At 35.7% G+C, this 22,789-nt stretch overlaps 2 protein-coding genes across 2 annotated transcripts; both read right to left on the bottom strand.

The window, feature by feature from the left end:
- Nucleotides 1-11,613: 11,613 nt before the first annotated feature.
- LOC113295552 (ATP-dependent DNA helicase PIF1-like) lies at nucleotides 11,614-12,372 on the bottom strand. The gene has a single exon (XM_026543883.1). It carries the CDS (start codon nucleotides 12,370-12,372, stop codon nucleotides 11,614-11,616), a length of 759 nt encoding a protein of 252 aa, XP_026399668.1.
- Nucleotides 12,369-15,939, bottom strand: LOC113295551. Its single transcript, XM_026543882.1, has 7 exons — nucleotides 15,809-15,939; nucleotides 15,152-15,749; nucleotides 14,855-15,038; nucleotides 14,196-14,690; nucleotides 13,476-13,942; nucleotides 12,931-13,387; nucleotides 12,369-12,841 (listed from the first exon to the last, which is right to left on the bottom strand). The coding sequence occupies exons 1-7, from the start codon at nucleotides 15,937-15,939 to the stop codon at nucleotides 12,369-12,371; spliced, it is 2,805 nt and encodes a 934-aa protein (XP_026399667.1).
- Between the last annotated feature and the right edge of the window lie 6,850 nt (nucleotides 15,940-22,789).

Below are 22,789 nucleotides of genomic sequence, written 5' to 3'. Positions count from 1 at the left end.
CCCTTAACCTAATTTAATCTAAAACCAACCCAATAATCACCTATCTATATTATAAAAAGAAGTGCTGTGTGTGTAAACTGATAAATCTGATCCTTGATTTCGCCATCCCACGGTGCGGGTTAATTCGTTATATGTCCTATATAGACGTCCGTCTGATCCCTTGCGATTTAATTATTTTGGACGGCGTAGATTATGTCACGGCCCTTGCCGAACCTAATCTCAAGCTAGACATGGGTCTGACTCTAGCTTTGCCCGACCACCAAATTAGGAAAGAATATAGGATTCCTTATGTGACTGTCGACCATCTTGGAGTGAATAATGATTCGTACTTTATACTACTTACGATAGGTTTATTTAACTCATGAGATGCACTCTGCGTCTATTTTTTTTGGTTTTTTTAATAATTCAATAAACTCTGTTTTGTACCCTTTGCTATTACTTCGCTGATATGGATTGAAAAGTATATCTCACGTTCAAATGTGGGGTGCCCACTCACTAATGATTTCATTGCCGAGTTAATTGATCACTCAGGGAAATGTGTCTTACAGTACAACCCAAAAACAACTACATGTAATTACTGGGGATGGAGCAGCTAATTATTGTAAGAAGTTTGAGACTCTATTTAACCCCTCCGCAATCCGTCATAACGAAACCGAAGTTCTTTTTCAGAACAAATGCCAAACCACGGATGAATCTATAGAATCAGTGAGGACTCTAGCGCGTTTTTCTTTTTATAATGCGGATCCCTTATACAGTAAAACAATTTTTACTGTTAGGGGTTTTGCTGCCTGCCAAACGAAAAAATAGAAAGAAAGGTAATTGTTTATCTTCTTCGTTACTCAGAGAAAATTTAAGGGACCGAGTCTAATTTGATCAAGCCTACAAAATATCGGGGCTTTTTCTAATCGAGACTAATTTTAATACGGGATTATATTTGATTATAATTCATGGCCGGGGCCATAGGCCCCGGCTATTATGACTAGAATAACTAAACACGACCCCAATTATTACGGTCTGATTACAATTTCGTGTGAGGGTACTGACTGGCTAACCAAACAGTAAACAAAACTCGAAAAAGGTTGAGTCTCTCGCCTATAAGCTCAAATAGAATTTAAGGGTGTAACCGCGTCTAATTTGATAGGTCAACAAAACATCAGGAGGTCTGTTTTATAGGTTCAACCCTCTAGATTTTAACATAATCATGGATAATTTTATTGCGGGGACTATATTTGACTCTAGATTCTTTAATCCATGGTTGGGGCCGTAGGCCCCGGCTACTATGACCCGACTGACTAAACACGACTCTGTTCATTACAAGATGACTAACCAGTAAACAAAACTTGAAAAAGGTTGAGCCTCGGCCGTAGGCCGGGCTGATACCTAGTCTATATTATAAAAAGAAGTGGTGTGTGTGTAGCCTTACAAATCCGACCATCGATTTCGTCATCCAACGGCTCGGATCGATTCGTTATATGTTCTATATAGACGTCCGTCCGATCCCGTTTTTAACATATAATTTTGGACGGCGCGGATTATGCCCGGCCCAACCAAAATTCCCTAATTTTACTTTGACCAATTTTTAGGTTTCATGAACCGCACCCTAACCTTACCGTGACCAATTAAATTCGTGGTCTACTCGATTTGATTAGCCAAGACGCATGCATACACATTTGAGAACCCATTACTAAATTTTGTAATGGGCTAGACAACTATTATTAATTATCTATGTACATGGGCTCCACAGCTCTCCTAAATTTTGTGTGGACGCATGCATAGGGGTGAGCATTTGATCCATAATCCGTGGATTTAACCGGGACCAACCGTTCATTTGTGTATGGGTGTCCGGACCGTTCGTTAATGGGTTGGATGCGAATGGAATTTTTGAAATCAAACGGATAAAGGATCGGGCCCGGATGCAACCTTAAAAATCCGTTGGACATCCATATCCGTTAAATTAAGGACATTTATATAGTTCTAGAAAATGTTATGGATCATTTAGGAATTTTTAAGATGTTTGTTTGGGGTGACGTACACCGCATTTTTATATTTGCATACATATATAAGATATATAGGTTTTATAAGGAGTCATTTGTGTTAGCTTTATTTTCTTTACTATAAATTTTAACTAAAACAAATCCATTGGATTATCCGCATCCAATTCGTCCATCCGTGCATCCATTGGATGCAAATCCGTTGGATATGGATTGGATGCGGATGCCAAATTTGAAATCCGTAGTGCAATGGATTGGATGCAGATGAGGTGAAAACCGGTCCATACCGGCCCATGCTCACCCCGGCATGCATACAGAGTTGCTAGACCTGCTTGCTAAAAGAACATCTACTTATCAAGTCAATAACTTCATTCCTCGTGTCGGTATTGGTGCATGCGGAGGACGACACGTTAATCATATTTAATATTAGTAAAGGAGATTCAATAAGCTAAGGTTCACGACAAACTTAGAGTATTACTACCCCCATTACGGCAGTATCATGTGCTAGATTTAATTAGCTGATTTACCTCAGTTATATTTTTCGTATAAGATATGTATTAGAATTCTATTTACATAATGGTTTCTAAATTAACTACATTTAGAATATAGGAAACACGAAAAGAAAAAGAAAAGGAAAAAAATTTTTTTTTAGGAAGTTAGGAATATAGGAAATCAGTAAATCAAATCTTAATTAGGGGATTACATTTGAATCTTGATTTTCTAATTCACGACCCGGCTACTATGGCCCGACTGAATAAACACGACCCGATCATTACATGTTGACTAAATTTTAATGCGGGGACTATATTTGACTCTAGATTTTCTAATTCACGGCCGGGATCGTAGGACCCGGCTGTTATGACCCGACTGATCAAACACGAAACGATCACTACATGCTGACTAAAATTTTATGTGAGGATATTGACCGGCCGGCCGAACAGTAAACAAAAATCGAAAAAGGTTGATCCCCGACCGTAGGCCGGGGTGATACCTAGTCTATATTATAAAAAGAAGTGGTGTGTGTAGCCTTACAAATCCGACCATCGATTTCGTCATACCATGATGGAGATCGGTCGGTTATATGTCCTATATAGACGTCTGTCCGATCTCTTGGCTTCCTAATAAAAATATGATTCTAAAGATTATTTAACAGCGTCGGATCCTTGGATTTCTTAATTTGACTGCAGCGTCGGATTTCCTAATTTGACCAAGTTTTCTATATTATAAAAAGAAGTGGTGTGTGTGTAGCCTTACAAATCCGACCATCGATTTCGTCATCCCACGATGGAGATCGGATCGGTTATATGTCCTATATAGACGTCCGTCCGATACCTTGGCTTCCTAATAAAAATATGATTCTAAAGATTATTTAACGACGTCGGATCCTTGGATTTCTTAATTTGACTGCAGCGTCGGATTTCCTAATTTGACTAAGTTTCCGTTAATATAGGCTAACACTAAGTAGATGTATTTATAGAACAGAAGAGCATCATTCTTTAACGGTTTCACCAACAGATGGTCTTCTATCTATAGTTCTTCCCCTTCATTAACGACTTTTAATTCTTAACTTCGTCTCTCTATATCATAATAATATTGAGTTATTAATACTAAGTTATTATTATGGATGATTTAAAGGATGGATAAGGTGAAATAAAAGAAAACAAAGCTGATGATTTAAAAAAAAAATTGGTCTAAAGAGGAAATGAGAAGAAAGAAAACCTAATAGAGGAAGAGGAGTGAATTGGGTAAGAGGTTTTATGTTTAATGCAACCAAATATCTCCTTACTAATACATCTTCACGGAAAACATATGGCTAAGGGTCTGTTTGGATTATGTTTGGTGGATGACCCTCCATGAAGATTATTCGTATACACCAGATATATTTTGGTCCATCGAACGTTCAATCATCCAATAAGCATAATGATTTGTACCATAACTTTCTCAAGAAAATTTAAGTTAGCCTCAACTAATCTAAAAGCTATTTTTAAAAAACAAATAAAATAAAAAACATGGTAAAGATTTATGTGCGAGATTTAAGTGTCCCAACCCCGACCAATAAAACATTAGGGAATGTTTAAGGGCCACGGTCGTGGCTGTAAGCCCCGGCTAATTTGACCTGACCAACAAAATACTATAGTATCCTCAAGGGACCACGTCCGGGGCTGTAAGCCCCGGCTAATTTGACCCGAACAACAAAATGCTATGGTATCCTTAATGGACCACAACCAGGGCTATAAGCCCCGACTATTTTGACACAACCACAAATACTAGGGACGCAAGTACGAACTAACTTATAATCTCGATGTTTGACAGTTATAATCTAATTAGTTTTGCGAATGACTAAAAAATATTTCGGTAGAATACTGACCAGCCGATCAAACAACAAAACGAAAACGAAAAAGGTTGATCCCCGGCCGTAGGACAGGGTGATACCTAGTATATATATATAACCACCACCTCCTCCCACCACCACCAACCACCACCACCACCACCGTCCACAACCGCCGATTACCACCACCACCACCTCCGATTATCACCACCAACAACCACCGATTACCACCACCACCTCCGATTACCACCACCACCAACCACCACCACCAATATATATATATAGCTTAATTTAAAACATTAACAAATATATTCTCACAAACTCATTACTTGTCATTCGTTTTTGGTTGAATAAATGAGAAGTAATCATTAAAATGAGTTGAAAATGGAAGTTGCAGAGAGGTTTTAGTGGAGGGTTTTTTTCAGATAAAAGTTCGGTTATCACGAATTAATTTTTTCTTAACCGAACTCAGAGTTCGGTTGATTCGCAAAAAAATACTTTTAACCGAATTCTTTGTATTAGAACAACACAAGTCCATAAGTTCGGTTCCTTCGCAAAATAAGGATATCACCAAACTTTAGTTTACGAAAATAATGAGAAGTCCACAAGTTCGGTTCGTTCGTAAAAATGTTAAGTTTTCTTTGTAACCAAACTCTACCTTTGAAACTTCGTAACCGAACTCTACCTTATTCGCCAAGAAATAAATTTCGTAGCAACCGAACGTTTTCCTAATTGCATATATGCATATATAAGCCCAGTTCGGTTGATTCGCAAAATATGTTGAAGTTTGCGAACCAACCGAACTTCTAACACTAGGTTACTAGTAACCTGAAGTTCGGTTGGGAACTTGGTTGCGTTGAAGTTTGCGAACTAACCGAACACACAAGATGTACCCAAATAAATTGTTAAGTTCAAAGTTCGGTTACCTACTATTTTATCCCAGGTAACCGAACATTACATTGTACGACAAAAACCTCCATTAACGAGCGATTTCAGTAACCTGCGTGTTTGGAAAACGTAACCAAACTACACTTTCAGGTGTGTTCGGTTACATGTTCTTGACATATGGTCACCGAACTGGCCCAAATCTACATAACTTTTTTTTTTTGAAAGTTTGGAGCAATTCAACCAAAATTATCTAAGTTTGAAGCATACCTGGGTACCCAAATACCCTTCCTCCGGTTGTGGTTGGTAAAATCCATCGTTTTTCATGTTTTCCTTCTTCATCTTCTCTAACTTTACTCTCTCAATAATTCTACTTCTTTAAAAAAATAAACCATCTGATTTTTTTAATCTCACAAATTATCTTTAACTTAATCATCTCACTAATTATTACACTAACTATTATAAACACTAACTAATCATCACCCAAAATTAATCAGGAGGGTAATTTAGGTATTAATATAAATATCTAGATAAGGGGTGACCTAGATTTACTTATAATGTCTTTACCCAAAATAAAACCATGGTCCCCAAAAAATCGTTCTTTTTATTAGTCCTTTACGTAAACTACTTTTAAGGCCCATTATGGAGGTGGCAAACAGGCAAACCGGCCTGGCTAAGCGGCAAATTTGCCACTTAGCCAGGCCCGGTCGAATAGTTACCCAGCGGTCGAGTCTCGACCGTTGGGTGAAGTTTAGATCTCCCGGTTTTATCTCCACCTCTAGCGGTCGACACTAGATCGCCAGGTGATTTTTTAGTTTTTATTTTACTTTTTATCTCCTACTTTTTAGTTATTATAACAGATTTATCATAAAAGGATCCCACAAAATATTATATAATCCCTAAAACTTAATAATGACCCCACCAAACCTAAATAAACAGATTTTTTATTGATAAGGGTCACACAAAATATAATAAAATATACTAGTTTATTAGAATTTGCCAGTTTTACCATAGTGGGAAAACTAATTTGCCATGTCATGTGGCATGGCAAAACAACTTGTAGGAATTACCTATAGGTACTATTATGGTGTTCTTAGTTAGTGGCAGGTCCACCCACTAAAGCCCAGTAACTGGAGGTCCATAATAAAAAGAAAACAATAAAATTGGACCCAAATTTTTAGTCTCTGGTCCATACACGTGCGGGACCTTTTCTGTGCATTTTTAAAATCACCGAAATACCCCTTCTCTATGAGGTTTATAATCAGTTTCATATTTCTACTCGAGCTCATTTTTTCAGATCCATTTTTTTCTCTCTTTCCTCTCGATGCAGCTTCGAAATCTCGACATGGTTTTTGAAGATTGTTTTTGAAGATTGTTTGTTCCAGTATGTTTTCTAATCATCTTATTGGATTCTTTGTTAGTTTTTTTTTTTTGATTTGTTTTTTCAACCGAATCATGAGGATCAAATCGATTTTCATGATGTTTTATATTTTTTTTCCTTTTTGGTAATCGTTATAGATGTATTCCCAACTGATTTTGATGATTTACATTTTTTTTATTAATTTATTAGTGTTTTAGATCCGCTTTGGTTTTGTTTTACTCATGGATTCATCACTTAATTTGTATGATTCAGCAGTACATATATGTCGTACTGAAAACTGCTGAATCAATTTTGTTATTAGTTATATTTTCATCACTTTTTGGTAATCATTATAGATGTATTCCCAACTGATTTTGATGATTTACAGTTTTTTATTAATTTATTAGGTTTTAGATCGACTTTGATTTTGTTTTACTCATAGATTCATCACTTAATTTTTATGATTCAACAGTACATATATGTCGTACTGAAAACTACTGAATCAATTTTGCTATTATTTATATTTTCATCACTTTTTTTTGTTTGATCCATAAGTATATATATGGGATACTAAAATAAAAGTGTTTTGATTATATTTTTTTTTCGTTGTTTCATTAAATTATACTGAAATATATGTTTTGATTCGGTTATATCCAGAGTTTTTCCACTGGTTTTGGGTTCGATCCATTAATACGTATATGTAATACCGAAATATGTGCTTTGATTATGTTATGTTCATCGATTCATCAATTTTTCTTTACATGCAGTTGATTTTTAGTTCATGAAAACGCAGTAAGTATATGACGTACTGATAGAACTTCTTCTGATTCTGTTTTATTCAGAGTTTTGCCACTTTTTTTCTTTGATCCATGAGTACGTATGCGAAATACTGAAATATGTGCTTGTTTTATATAGATTTTTTCTTTTTTTATCACCAGTACATATATGGAGTACTGAAACAACTGCTTTGATTTTGTTGTATTCACTTAAAGTTATCATCTAGCAGTACATACATCGAATACTGACTTATGAATTCATTGAATTGTTGCAGGTGTTGATATCAGTATGAACGCCCATTTGAATGCAGTGAAACTGATGTTGAAGGTTAAAATCCAGTGACATTAGATCGCCTGAGTGTGAGGTTAAACTGATATGTACTCAAATTTTGTAAGCAATATAACATATATGTACTCAATTTATGTAAGCAGTGCAGCAGACATATAATCGAATTTATAAGTAATGTAGCAGATATGTACTCGATATAATAAGGTTGTAAGCAGTGCATCAAATATGTACTCGAATTTATAAGCAACAAATATATTGTTGAATTTGTAAGTAGTGTAGTATAGAAGATATGTACTCAAATTTGTAAGCAGTGTAGCAGATATGTACTCAGATTTATAAGCAGTGTAGTATAGAACATACATATTCAAATTTGTAAGCAGTGCAGAAGATATGTACTCGAATTTATAAGTATATAAGATATGTACTCAAATTTGTAAGCAATGCAGCAGATATGTACTTAATATAATAAGGGTGTAGACACACACACGTTTGGTAGTAGAGGGTATTATAGTCATTTCAATGTTTTCAATTAATTTTGGACCTCCAGATAAAAGAAAATTCCGGTTGGACCCTACTATAAATAACTATATGGGCCCAGGACCAACCAACAAATTTTCCAAACAAATTTTATACCCCTCCTATAGGAACCGGCCTAAGAACACCAAATGTTGGACCGTGTTTACTGTCTAGCGAGTGACTTGAACTCTTGGATTTTGTTGGGGAAAAAGCAAGTCCAATGGACGAGGAGGTTTCATGCAACTAAGATTAGTTTTGTGCTATGTGATAATGTTCTGCCATTTGTGGTCTTTGATCAAAAATGAATTGGCATGATATCTTTTTTACATAACTAATAGGTAATTGCACACTTGGTCTTATTTGGGTTTTGTTATCTTGTGCATCCATGCACAAGATAAAAGCCAATCATTGGCATGGAAAATTGAAAAGGCAAATAAAATATTAGAGAGATAATGTTTCTTTGCATTGGAGAATGTATTTGTAGAGAGAGAAGTTTAAAAATCCATGAATATTTGCATTCTCCAATGCAAAGGAACACTATCTCTCTAATATTTTATTTGTTTTTTCAATTTTCCATGTCAATGATTGGCTCTTATCTTGTGCATGGGTGCACAAGATAACAAAATCCGTCTTATTTTATTAGCATGCTTTGACAAAGTCATGATATTAAAAAAAATTATTAGCCCGTGGTAATTCCCGAACTAAACCAAAATCACTTGTAACATAGTATTCTTATAATATTTAAAAAAAGGAGAAAAATGGTAACATAATATTTAGTTGTCTTCTAAAGTATCCTCGAAATCTGGTTACGTTGAATTCCATAAATGTTGTATTAATGACTTTTTTAGGATTAATTCAGAATTCAGATGAAATGTACATGTGTATATCATTACTCATATATCCGTTTTCCTAACGTTCCAAAATTAAAATGTGGAAAATTATAGTGACAAAAACGTCGGCATTTGTACACATAAGATATTACAATAAATAAACAATTTAGCGCAAAATTTACGCGTGCCTCTATTTCTCTTTTCTTAAAGTTACATACTTTCTCAAAAATAACAACTGTCCTCAAATGCTCATCGATTTATATGACATCTTTGGTTTTTGCTCCACATACGTTAGTGAAACCGTTCAAATAAGTGATATGCAGATCCGCTGAATGAATTTTAAATCCATTCTTTGATTTTCTATCTCATTCTAACGAAAATTTTGGAGAGGGCGATTCAGCGACTTCATATATCATATTTGTAATGAATGGTTGAGGAGAAAACATGCAACAACTGCTATGTAGCACATGTTTATCAATTGTAAGGGTCGATTCATAGGGGAAAAAAATAATGGTTGTGATTCTTTGCACCAAACGTCTTTCTATCACCAAGTTAATTTCCATATAATATTTTTCTTTGATTTGTTTCTCCTTTACATGTTATAGGATTTTGTTCTTTACAAATGATTTGGATTTTTTCCGTTTTTGTTGATTTAGTTAGCATCTCTATAATTGATGGTTTTATGTATAGTTCTTCAATGACTGAAGAATAATTAGTTTTAGTTTAATTTTGTGAATTTAATTGAAAAAATTTTGATTCTTGATTTTGAAGAATTTTTTGGTGTTTTAATTATTAATTTGTAGATGGAGAATACAATGGAAAAATAAAATAATGAGAAAATTACAACTAATGATCTTTATTATTTTTAATATAGTCGGATGTAACGTTTGTCTCTCAAAATGTTAACCGTTTGTCCAAAACTCAAAATCCAGAATTTAGTAATTTTTAAAATCTTGGTACTAACAAAAGCTCAAAAGTTTAGGATGCGTGTACGGTAGTTATGACTACCAAAAAAATCCTCAAAAGTTTTCACTAAGCATTGAATACATGATGTTTGTAAAATAAAAATTCGACATTGGAACGGAAAAAGAAACTCAACTGTAATCTTTTTGCACCTTTATTTCAAAGTTAAGGTTAGTGTACACTGTTACTCAACATTAGACTCTATTAGAAATTTTCTTTTAAAATAAGACTCTATTACAGAAATAAAGGTTTCCATATTTAACTGTTTCCAATTTATTTTTTTATTTTAATATTCATAAAGGTTTTAATGATGTTCTTTCTTTATGGGTTAATTAAGAATAAGTATTACATAAATAAAATCAAATATACATGTTTTTAACTCCAAAAGTTATAAATGATGGTATTTATTTTTATTTGTCACATTTAATGTTTTCTTATGATCATAGTAATGAGGGAATCTAATAAATATATACTCATTATGAGAAATAGTTACAACTCTTACATCCTTCAGATGTCTTTGGCTGGGAGAGACCGAGTCAATATTATGACACGATTGTTTAGCCTTTCTTTAGTATACTATAAATAACCCGTGTCGAAAAGACACTGGTTAAGACCGAATCATATTACGTGTAACACGATTTTAATAAATTGGTAGTAGTTTTATTAAAAAAGAAAATAGTATGAAGAGCATGGAAAACTATATTATCCATGTTTTTTGAGGAATTGTCATAAGACAATTAGGAAAACTATGAATATTTCATCTCAGTATTTATAGTTCCTTTGAATAGAATCAACGGGTGAATACATTTTTTTAATGTTGGAGATTTTATGCCGCCTCAGGCTACTTATTTAAATTTGTGGGATAGAGAATGTAACGCATTAAAAGTTAAATGTACTAGGAATATAGAAGTTGTAAGAGGAAATAATACAACCTAAAAACAACGGCAACGTAATTAATTAGCATGCGTAAATCATCATATATACAGCTAGATGTAACTGACCATGTAGAAAAGATGAAACTTTAGGAAGACATGAATTTGGTCTCTTTTTTCGGACTTGCAAGAAAAATCCGAGTGAGCGATTATTTTCCTTTACGCTATGTATGGCATGTTTTGAATACTAGTGTCATATTTTGATATTCCGTGCATACTTATTCAAACGAACTATGCCGCGCAGGAGTAGTCATGCCATGACCATTTTTCTTCTATTAAAACAACTCCTACATGATCAAAACTTTGATAAGTATATTTTTTTCAAATTAGAAGAAAATTTGTTAAGCTAAGATTCTCTAAAAGAAATTTAAAAAATTTAACTTACATTTTAAATTTAAATATTTTTTATCTAAAGGATTTTCCCTAAATATATAGATTTGTTTTTTTAAGAAAACATATTTAAAACATAACAATAAGCGGAGTACACAAATAAGTTTTATTAATACTAGTATAGCACGCATGCGTGATGCGCCTGCCGGTACATTCGTTTCGTAACTTTGTTGTCTCTGTGCCGTAATCAACGGTCAAAGTCAATACTCGGTCAACGCCAAGTGGTGAAAACTCATTTCATGTTAATATGCAAAAGTAATCACCACAAAACTTGAATTTTTCATTTAATAATAATTTTTCCATCATAAATGTCTTTTTACATCAATAATGTGTATTTATAACTCATATTTTCCTAAGACAGAAAGACTTCTTTATACACAACATTTTTCGTGTACGTTCCCTTCTTCTTTGCAATTGTGCCTTTAGCCATTAATACTTTCGTGTTGCTACTTGATACTCCTCTCGAGAGAACAACGTACAGTTGACCATGGCCGAACACATGCTCAGGAAAAAAAATACATGTGTTTTCGATCGTTTGCCCCTGCGCCTTGTTGACTGTAAAGGCGAAACACAAACGGATCGGAAACTGTTTACGCTTAAACTTGTACGGGAGCTTCAGATTCTCAGGTGGCTCCAGTGGCATCCTGTGAATAAAAACTCGTGTACCTATATAGTTCCCACTAATAATAACCGCATCAATACAGCTTGGGAAGAATTCTTTGATTATTAACCTTGTACCATTACATAGACCATTTTTTGCATCAACATTCCGTAAAAACATAATAGGCGCACCGATCTTCAATTTCAAAATATGTGATGGCAATCCCCCTGGAGCAATGTTGTTCAAGTATTCTTGTTTGTAAAGACCGTGAGTATTGTCGTCCACAGAATCAAATGAGTAGAATAAAACCTCTTTTCCAGGAAAGATTTGAAGTACTCGGTCATTAAGCTTCTCGACGTACTCGTTCAATGGTGTGATCAATGCCCTATTGACCATGTAGTCTCTATCTCTGGAATTTTCCACCAAGTTTGGAAATGTTGCATTTATAAGCTCAGACAAAGAAGCATCACTAACCCATGGTATGACCATCTCTTCCGGAACCTTTATCATCTCATTAGCAACGCAAGGTTATCGCCGTCACCAACACAAATCAAAAACTCAGAATAAGATGCATCCTCGACCGCGCCCATATTCTTCTTCAGACGCAGAACATGTACATTTCCCACAAAATGTGACCTGCTAAGACATGCATCGACTGTCTGTCCCCTTGTACTCCTTGGAATCACTGGTAGTACCTGGCGGAAATCACCTCCCATGATTAAAATCTTTCCACCAAATGGTTCAGCAATCCCTATGATATCTCTCATCATCCGATCAAATGCCTCTAAAGAATAGCGATGCGCCATCATAGCTTCATCCCACATAAGGACGGTAGAATGCCTCAAAAGTTCAGCTTCCTCAGTTTGTTTCTTCGTACGACACGTTGAAGTTGATGTCGGTGTCATCGGAAGATGAAATCTTGAGTGTGATGTCCTCCCACCAGGTAGCGTAGTAGCAGCTATTCCCGACGTGGCTGTTGCTAACGTAATACCACCATTTTTCCTGACAGTCTCCAGAATAGCACGATAAAGATAGGTCTTCCCGGACCATCTATGAAGAATATTTTACTTTCCTTTCTCTCAATTGCTCCCATGATTGTATTGTAGGCCCTAGACTGGTCTTCATTCAACTTTTGGACAGAAGAAAGATCTTCGTCGGATATAGGAATCGACAACTCCTCTTGAATCAGACTCAAAATCTCAACTTCCTTACCCAATGTTCCAACAATCGGCGGTAGATCATACATGGATATATCTTTATCGTGCTGCTTAAGTATCAAATTCAACTCACGAAGAAGACGATCTGATAAGAGTGTCGAGCTTGTATTGCTTGAACTCGAGTAATCATCAACCATGTTATTGAAAAATTCATCCCATAACTCTCTCACGCCCGTCGGATTACAAAAGTGCAAGATAGAGAAAAATTGTCTTCTCAGAGCAGACGGCATCTTGACTGTTGCTGCTTCAGCTAAAGACGCTCTCGCACTCCGATCATTCTCTAAGAGTCCCAGTTTTTCGGCAGCTCTCTTGAATGTACGACATCTCTCTCCATCAACAAACATCAAAAGAAGTCGGACCTCTAACGTGGTTCAGAATGTGCCTTAAGAACCACACCTCTCCTGCACATGAAGGTACTGTATAAACCCTTCTTATCGCCTTCTGTGTACTTCGTCTCCTTCTCCACTCTTTTGTTTTTGTATCCCAACAGTAACATTTAATAAATTCACGGTATAACAGCTCCCTCGCTCTAGGATCGCGAGCATTTGTCACAAAGAATTCTGTCAAAGTTGTTCTCAAATTCCTTTCGTCAGACAAAATTTCATCTAACATTTGGTAATCATAGTACCTGACACTCTGTTGGTTGGGAAGGTGTATCTGTAATCTCACTACCGAAGGATAAACCTTGTAAAGAGGAAATCTAAAGATCTTCAACAGTGCCTCTTGGGAACAAACCCATATTGCATTAATGTACCTTGTTATCTCGTCATGGTCTACTGGCTGCACTCCAAAAGATACATAATCCGGACCCTTGTACACATACTTGTAAAGATATTTAACACTCTCTACACTGCTACAAATTTCTACGTTTATATGACAATCATACTTCTATAATAACCAAGGGTTATAAGGCACGGCCATCCTATTATCTACTACAAAACGTTCACTATTGTGTATGCGCCGTCCATCATTACGTCTCCTGTAAACAGAGTATGCATCTTTTCCTTCCACAGTACACTCAGAAAACTCTTTTGGAAAGTTTCTCTTACATTTATGCATCTTTTCCTTCCACAGTACACTCAGAAAACTCTTTTGGAAAGTTTCTCTTACATTTACCATCTCTCGTGCACTTACTACCACATGGACTGTGAATCATCCACTTTTTCACACACTCGTGTAGTTCTGGCTCTTCCTCAGGGTTAGGTATTTTTGCTCTCACTATCTTGTCATAATCATCGGGACCTTGTAATTTGTCTTCGTCCCTAAATATAATTAACATATAAACATGAGGAAGACCCCTTTTTTGAAACTCAAAAACATGCACATGGGCAGCTACTCTGCCAAATATTGACTTGGTAAAAAGATCTTCCTTTAACTCTTCAAGCTTTGCACGGAACACCCTTGTAGTCAGATCGGGTCTATCCGATGCAGATTGACCCGGTCCTAGGTTGGACACGATTTCATCCCAGAGTGGGTTACAAGTCATTGTAATGAACAAATCGGGATTACCGTATTTTTGCACCAATGCCATTGCATCCTGATACCGCTGGTACGTGTAACGGGGGCTGCCCATGTATGAGGAAGGAAGCACTTTCCTTTGACCAAAATTCTCTGTCATGCAAAAAAATAAATTTCAAATTTCAAGGATGTACTTTTTTAACTGTTTGTCTTCATCCTAAAACATTTCGCAGTAAATATCTAAAGATAACGAATAAAATGTAGCTAGGCTTAATTGGCACTGGGCCAAAAAAGAAAGTGATTATCAATTAACTTACTTGCACTGGTTTCGCCGGCCGTTCGTGCATCTTGTATACCTTGATGAAATTCAGCTCTTATCTCTTCTTGATGATTAGATAACCATCTAAGTCTAGACAAATCAATCCTCACCCAATTATCCACTGCATATTGTTGTAGTAGTCTTCCACCTCGAAGAAGAAGCGACGCGTCATTACTTCGAATCTGTCAAACAATAGCGGCAACAAATATGTAAATTATTTTTATTATTTGTGTCAACATAATATGTGTAAGTTCAATTGTAAAGTGTAGATGTTAAACATTTATATCATGCATACCTGTAGCATGTAGGAGTAGTACTCAAGGCATGTAAACTGTCTACCGTTCTCGTCCATACTATTCTGGTTCCATCCATAACTCCTGTATGGAAACAAAAGTGGATATTGAAGAGGATCATAACAACCCGATGTTTCTTGGATAAATAACAACTTTCCTTCTATTGTTCGTACTACAATGTCTCGCTCTCCAGGTTTAGCAGATCCATCTCCTTCAACTACAATTGTGGCGACTTGTGAAGAAGTTGGAAGCGTGTACTGCTTCTCGGTCGCAGGTTGTTCTTTAATGACCAATCTACATCTTTGGATGTCTTCTCGTTGTGCAAGCGGCCTGATTACATGCACGAACCTATTATGTGTATCCAAAATTATCCTCAACTTCTCCATCACCTCCCTGTTTAGATCGGCACCATCTTCTTCCATCCTCCAATCAATATCGTTATCTATATCATAAATATACATTTGTATATATCTTGGACGAACTGTTATTGGAGGGTCTGTTTCATTTTCAACCACAGGGGGTAGAAGACTTCCTATTTTATGGTAGATATCACCTTGAACACGAAATGTATAAACACCTTCTCTATTATCAGCTAATTTTCTATCATAATCACCCCAATTGACGTTAATGAGAAACACTGATTGTAACGTCGTATGTACCTCCGAAAGTGTTCCCCAACTTCAAGTTGATCTTCATACATCTCCAAAAGCTCAACAGGGGGTGGAACAAACGGTAAAACAACTTTCCCATCTGAACAACAAAAACCTTTTGGTTCACGATAAAAAATCATCGCTTGGCACTTTGGGCATGTGCTTGGCGGTGGCAGATGGAACTTCTTGAATCCAACTTTATAAGTAATTCCTCTCGCACAATTCAAGAATGGGGATCCTCCTACAAAACTTCGAGGCGGGCGACCTCTCCCTCTTCCGACTTGAGTTCCCCGTGGATTTGCTGCACATAAACACAAACAGGTCAATATCTATATATACCTTTGTATGCACGTAATTGCATCAATTATTCGTCAGTATTTGTGTAAATATTTTCCTTATATTTTTTAAGAAAATATTCTCCTAAGTAGATGGATGGTGAATAATAAATCTTGAAAGACTCTTTCAAAGTCTTCCTAGGGTTTGGCATTCATAAATCCGTTTAATCTTGTGTCACTTCTTTTTTATCCAAAAAGATACTATCTCATGGCTCCTGTGACTAGAGGTATTACGAAAAGAGATGCAGTTGAAGCAGTTAATGTGTATCTTTTCAAAGGGATCACTTCCTCAAGAGTGATGAAAGAGAAGTCGACAAAGAATGAAGAAGGTTCTTCCTCTAACTATCTCTTTTATGTTTGTCATTTAGATAATAATTTTAGAGGCATGGTGAAAGATTTCATCAACAAGAGAAATGATTTAAAATCTCAAATCGTTTTCTCTTTGGAAAAGATAACTCACTATGAACAAATGTTGTCTCTAACCAAGAACACCTTGCGTGATCTAAAAAGAGAACTCAGTGAGTTAACTGATATTTCCGAAGATTCAGAGGAATTGAATGATCCCATAATCAATGGGTTTTTTAACAATAAGAAGGAATTCTCTATAGATGCCTTGAGAAAGCTCTATGATGCCTAGTAAATCTTCTATTTTCTTGTTTTGTTTAGAAGAATAACTAGAGTTTGGAACAACCATTATTGTGACTACACATAGCTATGTCTAACGTTTTCATCTTCATGTTTTTAGGTTATTGGTTTAAATTCCAAAACTTTTTGGAAGATGATTTTTGCAGTATTAATCTTTATGGTTTTATATATTGCAATTTGTTATGGGATATGTGTGTTTGCGTCCATGAACTATGATTTTCCCATACCTTGTCAAAAGTTAAGTCTTTCATATGTCGATATGCATGTATTGATAAAATAATGAATGAGCTTTTGACAATACAAAAGTTAAGCCTATTATGTCATTTATTGATAGGTTAAAATCTTTTGTTTACAAGGATTATGTCTATTATATGTCATTTTGCAAATAGTGATGGAAAATAAAATGAATCCTTGTATATTCTGCAGTATTGATCTTCCCTGATCCATATTTTTATATCTATACTGTGAGGCTCCGTAAGTTCTCTTATGTTGAGCATATCCAATTAAATTCATCACTTTTTGTGCTTACTTTGATTGTATAATTCCGATTAGATTTATTATGGGTTCGCTTGTATAATTTGATTGTATAATTTTTATGTCTATATAATTTGATTGTATAATTTGACCAATTAATCTAATTGAGTATTTTGGATTCAAATTCATATTCTTATGTGATTTCTAATGTCCAAAGAAATCCTTCCTTTCTTTTGAAATTAAGGTCGCTCTTGTTGTTCTTTCGGGAATGACATATTATGGGGGAGAGTTCTTGATTGAACTTGTGCTTAATTTCCAAATCTTTGTGGGAGTGCGGCTGTGGAATATTACAGGGGTTATCTTGTATCTTTATAAACTCCTTGATGAAAGCATTTATCTTCGGCTATATGATTGCATCTAAATAAGTTGATATATGCTTTCTTTTGGTCATGAAATGTCTCTTTTGGAAATTTCATTAGGATCCCGTTTTCGTACCTTTGCCAATTTTATTGACAAAAAGGGGGAGAATTAATATGTAGTTCACACTACAAATACATATGGTGTTCGAATCATTATGTAAGGGGAAGTGGTTTCCATGTGAGATGGAGTATTGACTAAAGGGGAGTGATACATATCACCATAGTATTGTTGTCGAAGTTGTGATGCAATTGAACTTTGATGATGTATAATGATACTATGACACTGTATAACAATGATTGAGAATACTTGTTTTCTCATTGTTATAGATACGGATTTTCAACAACGATGATGCTGAACTTACAACCTTTGGAATCATTGGAGTACTTGGAAGTGACGAAGATTTCGAGTAATCTTGAAGATTAGGCATGTGAAATAAGAGCTACAAAAGTTTATTCATTTATTTTTGTATTTCATATGTATTGATAGTTTTGTCACTAAAATTGACAAAGGGGGAGATTTTTAGACCACTGCTCGGCCGAACTCGCATGCATTGCTATCTCAAGCATGTTTGTCAATGTTAGTGATCAAAACTATAAGTCTTTATTTCTAGTCTACTATAGCTAAGTCTCGGGCTAGGATAGAAAGTGTAGTTGAGCTCAAGAACTCCATGACAATCATCATACAAGACGAAGAACTACTCAAGGAATTGGTGGAACTTAATCGACTAAAAGGTATGTGGAGACTTGAACTTATCTATCACTCAAAAGTCTATCTACTCTATCTTTTATCTTGAAACAAAAGTCCTTTTGCTATATAGACTTTGATTATACACATTTGCTATTTCGAGCCGAGATTATCTCGCTTATCTATTTCTCGAAATATGTGTTGGCAAGCTTTCGCTTTGGCCAAGTTCATCTTTACCTAGTGACAGAAGTCATGTTATGTTTCAATCACTTTGAAAATTGCTTTGACGAAAAAAGGTTTGTGAATAACAACTATATAACTTCATCTAAGAATGTTTCAATGATTGAAATGAGAGTTTAGATTATATGACCATTGTTGGATATAAGCATTGTGTGGAAACACATATATGTATAATTCCTTATTCCTTGAACCAGAGTATGCGTACTTTGTTGATCAGGAAAACCGGAAAAAGAGTTGTGAACTCAGTCCGCAAACTCAGCCCGCAAACCCAGTCCGCTACTGACGGAGGTTCTCATCCCGAGAAAATCTGCTGGAGTTTGAGAACTCCTTTCGGGAACTTAAGTGCGCGAGCTAAGTCCGCGTACTTGAGTTGATTATATCTAAAGACGATTATTTGTGAACTTATATTTATATTAACTAAGGAATGCAATTTGCAAACCGTGGATATAAAGTTCATGAAGCTATTCGAGTGAATCAAATCGTTTTTGCTTCGATTGTGTATTATATACTTATAAAAGATTTATACAATTGAAAAACTCTCTAACTAGTTTATTTGAGTCATTTGAACTAGTTATGGTGAAGAAGAATATGGTTGATATGAAAGTGCTCATATGGCTAACCATTTGGTTAACTATTGTTGAACCAACAAATGTACATATTTGGGTACGGTTACACAAACCTAAAATCGTGCATTTCATTTGTGTGTAACAAGATAAGTTTTCGATCGAACGGTTGAAAGATATTAGCTTGAATCTAATCAGGTTTTCATCTAACGGTGAATATTGAATGCTTTATTACTAAGCTAACATTGATTGCAAACCCTGATTTGAAAGACTATATAAGGGAGAACTCTAGCAACTGGGAAACCTAATCCCCACACCTCCTATGTGATATTAGTTGTATTAGCTAGAGTCGATTCTCCTTCAACCTTAGGTTTCTTATTGAGACCCCTGTAGGTTAACGACTTGAAGACTTCATTGGGAGTGTGAAGCCAGACCGATACTACTTTCTTGTAGTTGTGTGATCTGATCTTGATGATTCTATCGTGTTGAGTACAATCGTAACGACTGGCTTGAGATTAATATCTCCAATAGGCAAGATATAAAAGTAGTCACAAACATCTTCGTCTTATCGTTTGTGATTCCAAAATATCTTCTTTCGCCACGTCGATTAAGATTATTGTGAGGTGATGAACAATACTAGGTTGTTCTTCGGGAATATAAGTCCGGGTTATCAATTGGTTCATGTTCACCTTGATTTATCGAAAGACGAAACAAAACTTGTAGTTATTTCTGTGGGAGACAGATTTGTCTATTATCGTAGACTATTCTGTGTGATACAAATTTGTTTATTAAAGTCTTCGACTTTGGGCCGTAGCAACTCTTAGTTGTGGGTGAGATCAGCTAAGGGAATCAAGTGTGTAGTATCCTGCTGGGATCAGAGACGTAAGGAGCGCAAATGTACCTTGGATCAGTTTGATATTGATTGGGGTTCAACTACAGTCCAGACCGAAGTTAGTTTGTAGTAGGCTAGTGTCTGTAGCGGCTTAAAACAGTGTGTGTTCAATCTGGACTAGGTCCCGGGCATTTTCTGCATTTTTGGTTTCCTCGTGAACAAAATTCTTGTGTCTGTGTTATTTCTTTTCCGCATTATATTTTGATATATAATTGAAATATCACAGGTTGTGCGTTAAGATCAATCAATTAAAATATCCAACCTTTGGTTGTTGATTTACATTGATTGACACTTGAACATTGGTCTTTGGTACCGTTCAAGTTATTTCACATAATAATCAGGCTCATGGATTTTTATCTGTTCGATTTGCTGATTACATTATGAAATAGGGATATTAGAACTCTTTGATATACTTTATTAAGATTGAGTCTAGTTGATTCTCTTGAAAGTATATTGGAGTTTGTCCATACAGATTGCTAATCTAAATATTGGGTGAGGTTGTTGTACCCCCGCTTTTTCAATTGGTATCAGAGCAGGAAAACACGTTCAAGACCTTACAAGTATGTGTTTGTAGCGATCTGACTCTATGGACAGAGGTGTTATCTCTATTAACGTACCACCAGTCTTCGATATCCCGAATTACTTATGGTGGAAAATTTTTATGCGAGCTTTTCTTCAAGCACGTGATTTTCAATCATGGGTATATGTAGTTAATGGCTATGATGCTCCCATTGTGGCAGTAGGAAATGTAAACGTTCCCAAGAACATTGGTGAATACAGCCCTGCCGAGATACTTGCTGCAAAGCAAAATTCCGACGGTTTGAATGCCATCATACATGCCATTACCCCAAATATTCAGCACCATGTGTCGAATTACACTAGGTCTAAAGATGCGTGGGGTATCTTAGAAACCATATTCGAAGGTAATACCAGTGAAAAGGAAGTTAGGCTTCAAAACCTTAATTCCGATTGGGAAAACCTTTGTATGGAGATGAAGATACATTTGATGAGTTTAATCATAAAGTGTCTGAAATTGTTAATGCATCTTTTGTATTGGGTAAGACTATTCCTGAAAAGGACGTTGTGATGAAAATTCTCAGATCGCTGCCATCTAGATACGACTCTAATAAGCATGCCATCGTTGGGGGAAATAACCTTGATACACTTTCCAGAAACACTCTGATAGGAAAGTTAAAAATTCTTGATCTTGACACAGGCTGAACGTTCGCGTTCAATGCTATGACCAAAACAGGTGCATCCTCTCACTTGTCTTTGGCTGATGAATATTGCTCCAATCATGTTGATCTAGATGAATCACTGATAATCAGAAAGGTCAAGAATTTGATAAAGAGGAAGAGTAGATGTGATGAATATCCATCTTCAGTTAATGCTTCTGATGATTCAATATAAGACAAAACTACTCTGGATGTCTCAGACGAGTCTTACAAATCCAAGGGACTTACTGCTCTCACTTCTCTGAATCTCTCCTCTTCAACTTCTGATTCAGAACTTGAGTATGACACAGAGTTTCTTGATCTCTTGAATAAAGAGAACCTTCAACTAAAGGCGTCCTTGAAGAAAGTCGAATCATCACTTCAGGCGAAAAATATTGAGATAGAGCGTCTTAATGATAATTTCGTCAGAACCATGTCTCTCAAGGAAGAAGAGATTAACACTCTCAAGTATGACCTGCAAAGGTTATCTGGAAGCTCTGAAAAAATTGCAGCAATGTTATTTGGTCAGAGATCCTTTGGAAACACTAATGGTTTATGGTTCAAAAGCAAAACTCAAAGCTCATTGTTGTCCGTTCAACCTAATCAAGGAACAACAATTGTTGTTCGTTCTATTAAACAGGCAGAGTCGCATAGAGACGAAAAATCCTCGTTGATTTGTTCCTTCTGTGGAAATTCAAAGCATGTTCAGAACACTTGTTGGAGATTCAGAAGAAGCAATAAGAAAATCACCAAACTTCAAGAGAACATGCAGAAAATGAATCTGGGTCCGGATAACCAATCTCTAAAAATTTCCAGATCTATACGAGGTAAGAATTCTGTTTACACAACTAACAGTGATAAGCCACGAAAAAATAATAAGGTGAGCATATGGCTCATTTGGGCACCAACTAATGATGTTGACGTCCGCATCCTCATTTTTAGCTTGGGAAAAATGAGGTTTGCACTAAAAATGGCTCAAGTCAGTGTTTGTCTAAATCTTTTCCTTATATTTGTTAAGAAAATATTCTCCTAAGAAGATGGATGGTGAATAATAAATCATGAAAGACTCTTTAAAAGTCTTCATAGGGTTTGGCATTCATAAATCCGTTTAGTCTTGTGTCACTTCTTTTTTATCCAAAAAGATACTATCTCATGGCTCTTGTGACTAGAGGTATTACAAAAAGAGATGCAGTTGAAGCAGTTAATGTGTATCTTTGCAAAGGAATCACTTCCTCAAGAGTGATGAAAGAGAAGTCGAAAAACAATGGAGAAGGTTCTTCCTGATTCAGAACTTGAGTATGACACAGAGTTTCTTGATCTCTTGAATAAAGAGAACCTTCAACTAAAGGCGTCCTTGAAGAAAGTCGAATCATCACTTCAGGCGAAAAATATTGAGATAGAGCGTCTTAATGATAATTTCGTCAGAACCATGTCTCTCAAGGAAGAAGAGATTAACACTCTCAAGTATGACCTGCAAAGGTTATCTGGAAGCTCTGAAAAAATTGCAGCAATGTTATTTGGTC

This window comes from Papaver somniferum, chromosome 7 (assembly GCF_003573695.1).
Source record: "Papaver somniferum cultivar HN1 chromosome 7, ASM357369v1, whole genome shotgun sequence".
Classification (NCBI taxonomy): Eukaryota; Viridiplantae; Streptophyta; class Magnoliopsida; order Ranunculales; family Papaveraceae; genus Papaver; species Papaver somniferum.
The sequence above is the reverse complement of the archived record's forward strand: the minus strand, read 5'-3'. Positions and strand labels throughout refer to the sequence as shown.

Bases quoted from the DNA above. Each gene is read 5' to 3' on its own strand.
- LOC113295552 (XM_026543883.1), bottom strand. From the start codon at position 12,372: ATGATAAAGGTTCCGGAAGAGATGGTCATACCATGGGTTAGTGATGCT.
- LOC113295551 (XM_026543882.1), bottom strand. From the start codon at position 15,939: ATGATTTTTTATCGTGAACCAAAAGGTTTTTGTTGTTCAGATGGGAAA. The intron at 15,750-15,808 runs GTACATACGACG...TGATTATGATAG, and splicing joins GTTGGGGAACACTTTCGGAG to AAAATTAGCTGATAATAGAG. The intron at 14,691-14,854 runs GTAAGTTAATTG...TTTGCATGACAG, and splicing joins GGCCGGCGAAACCAGTGCAA to AGAATTTTGGTCAAAGGAAA.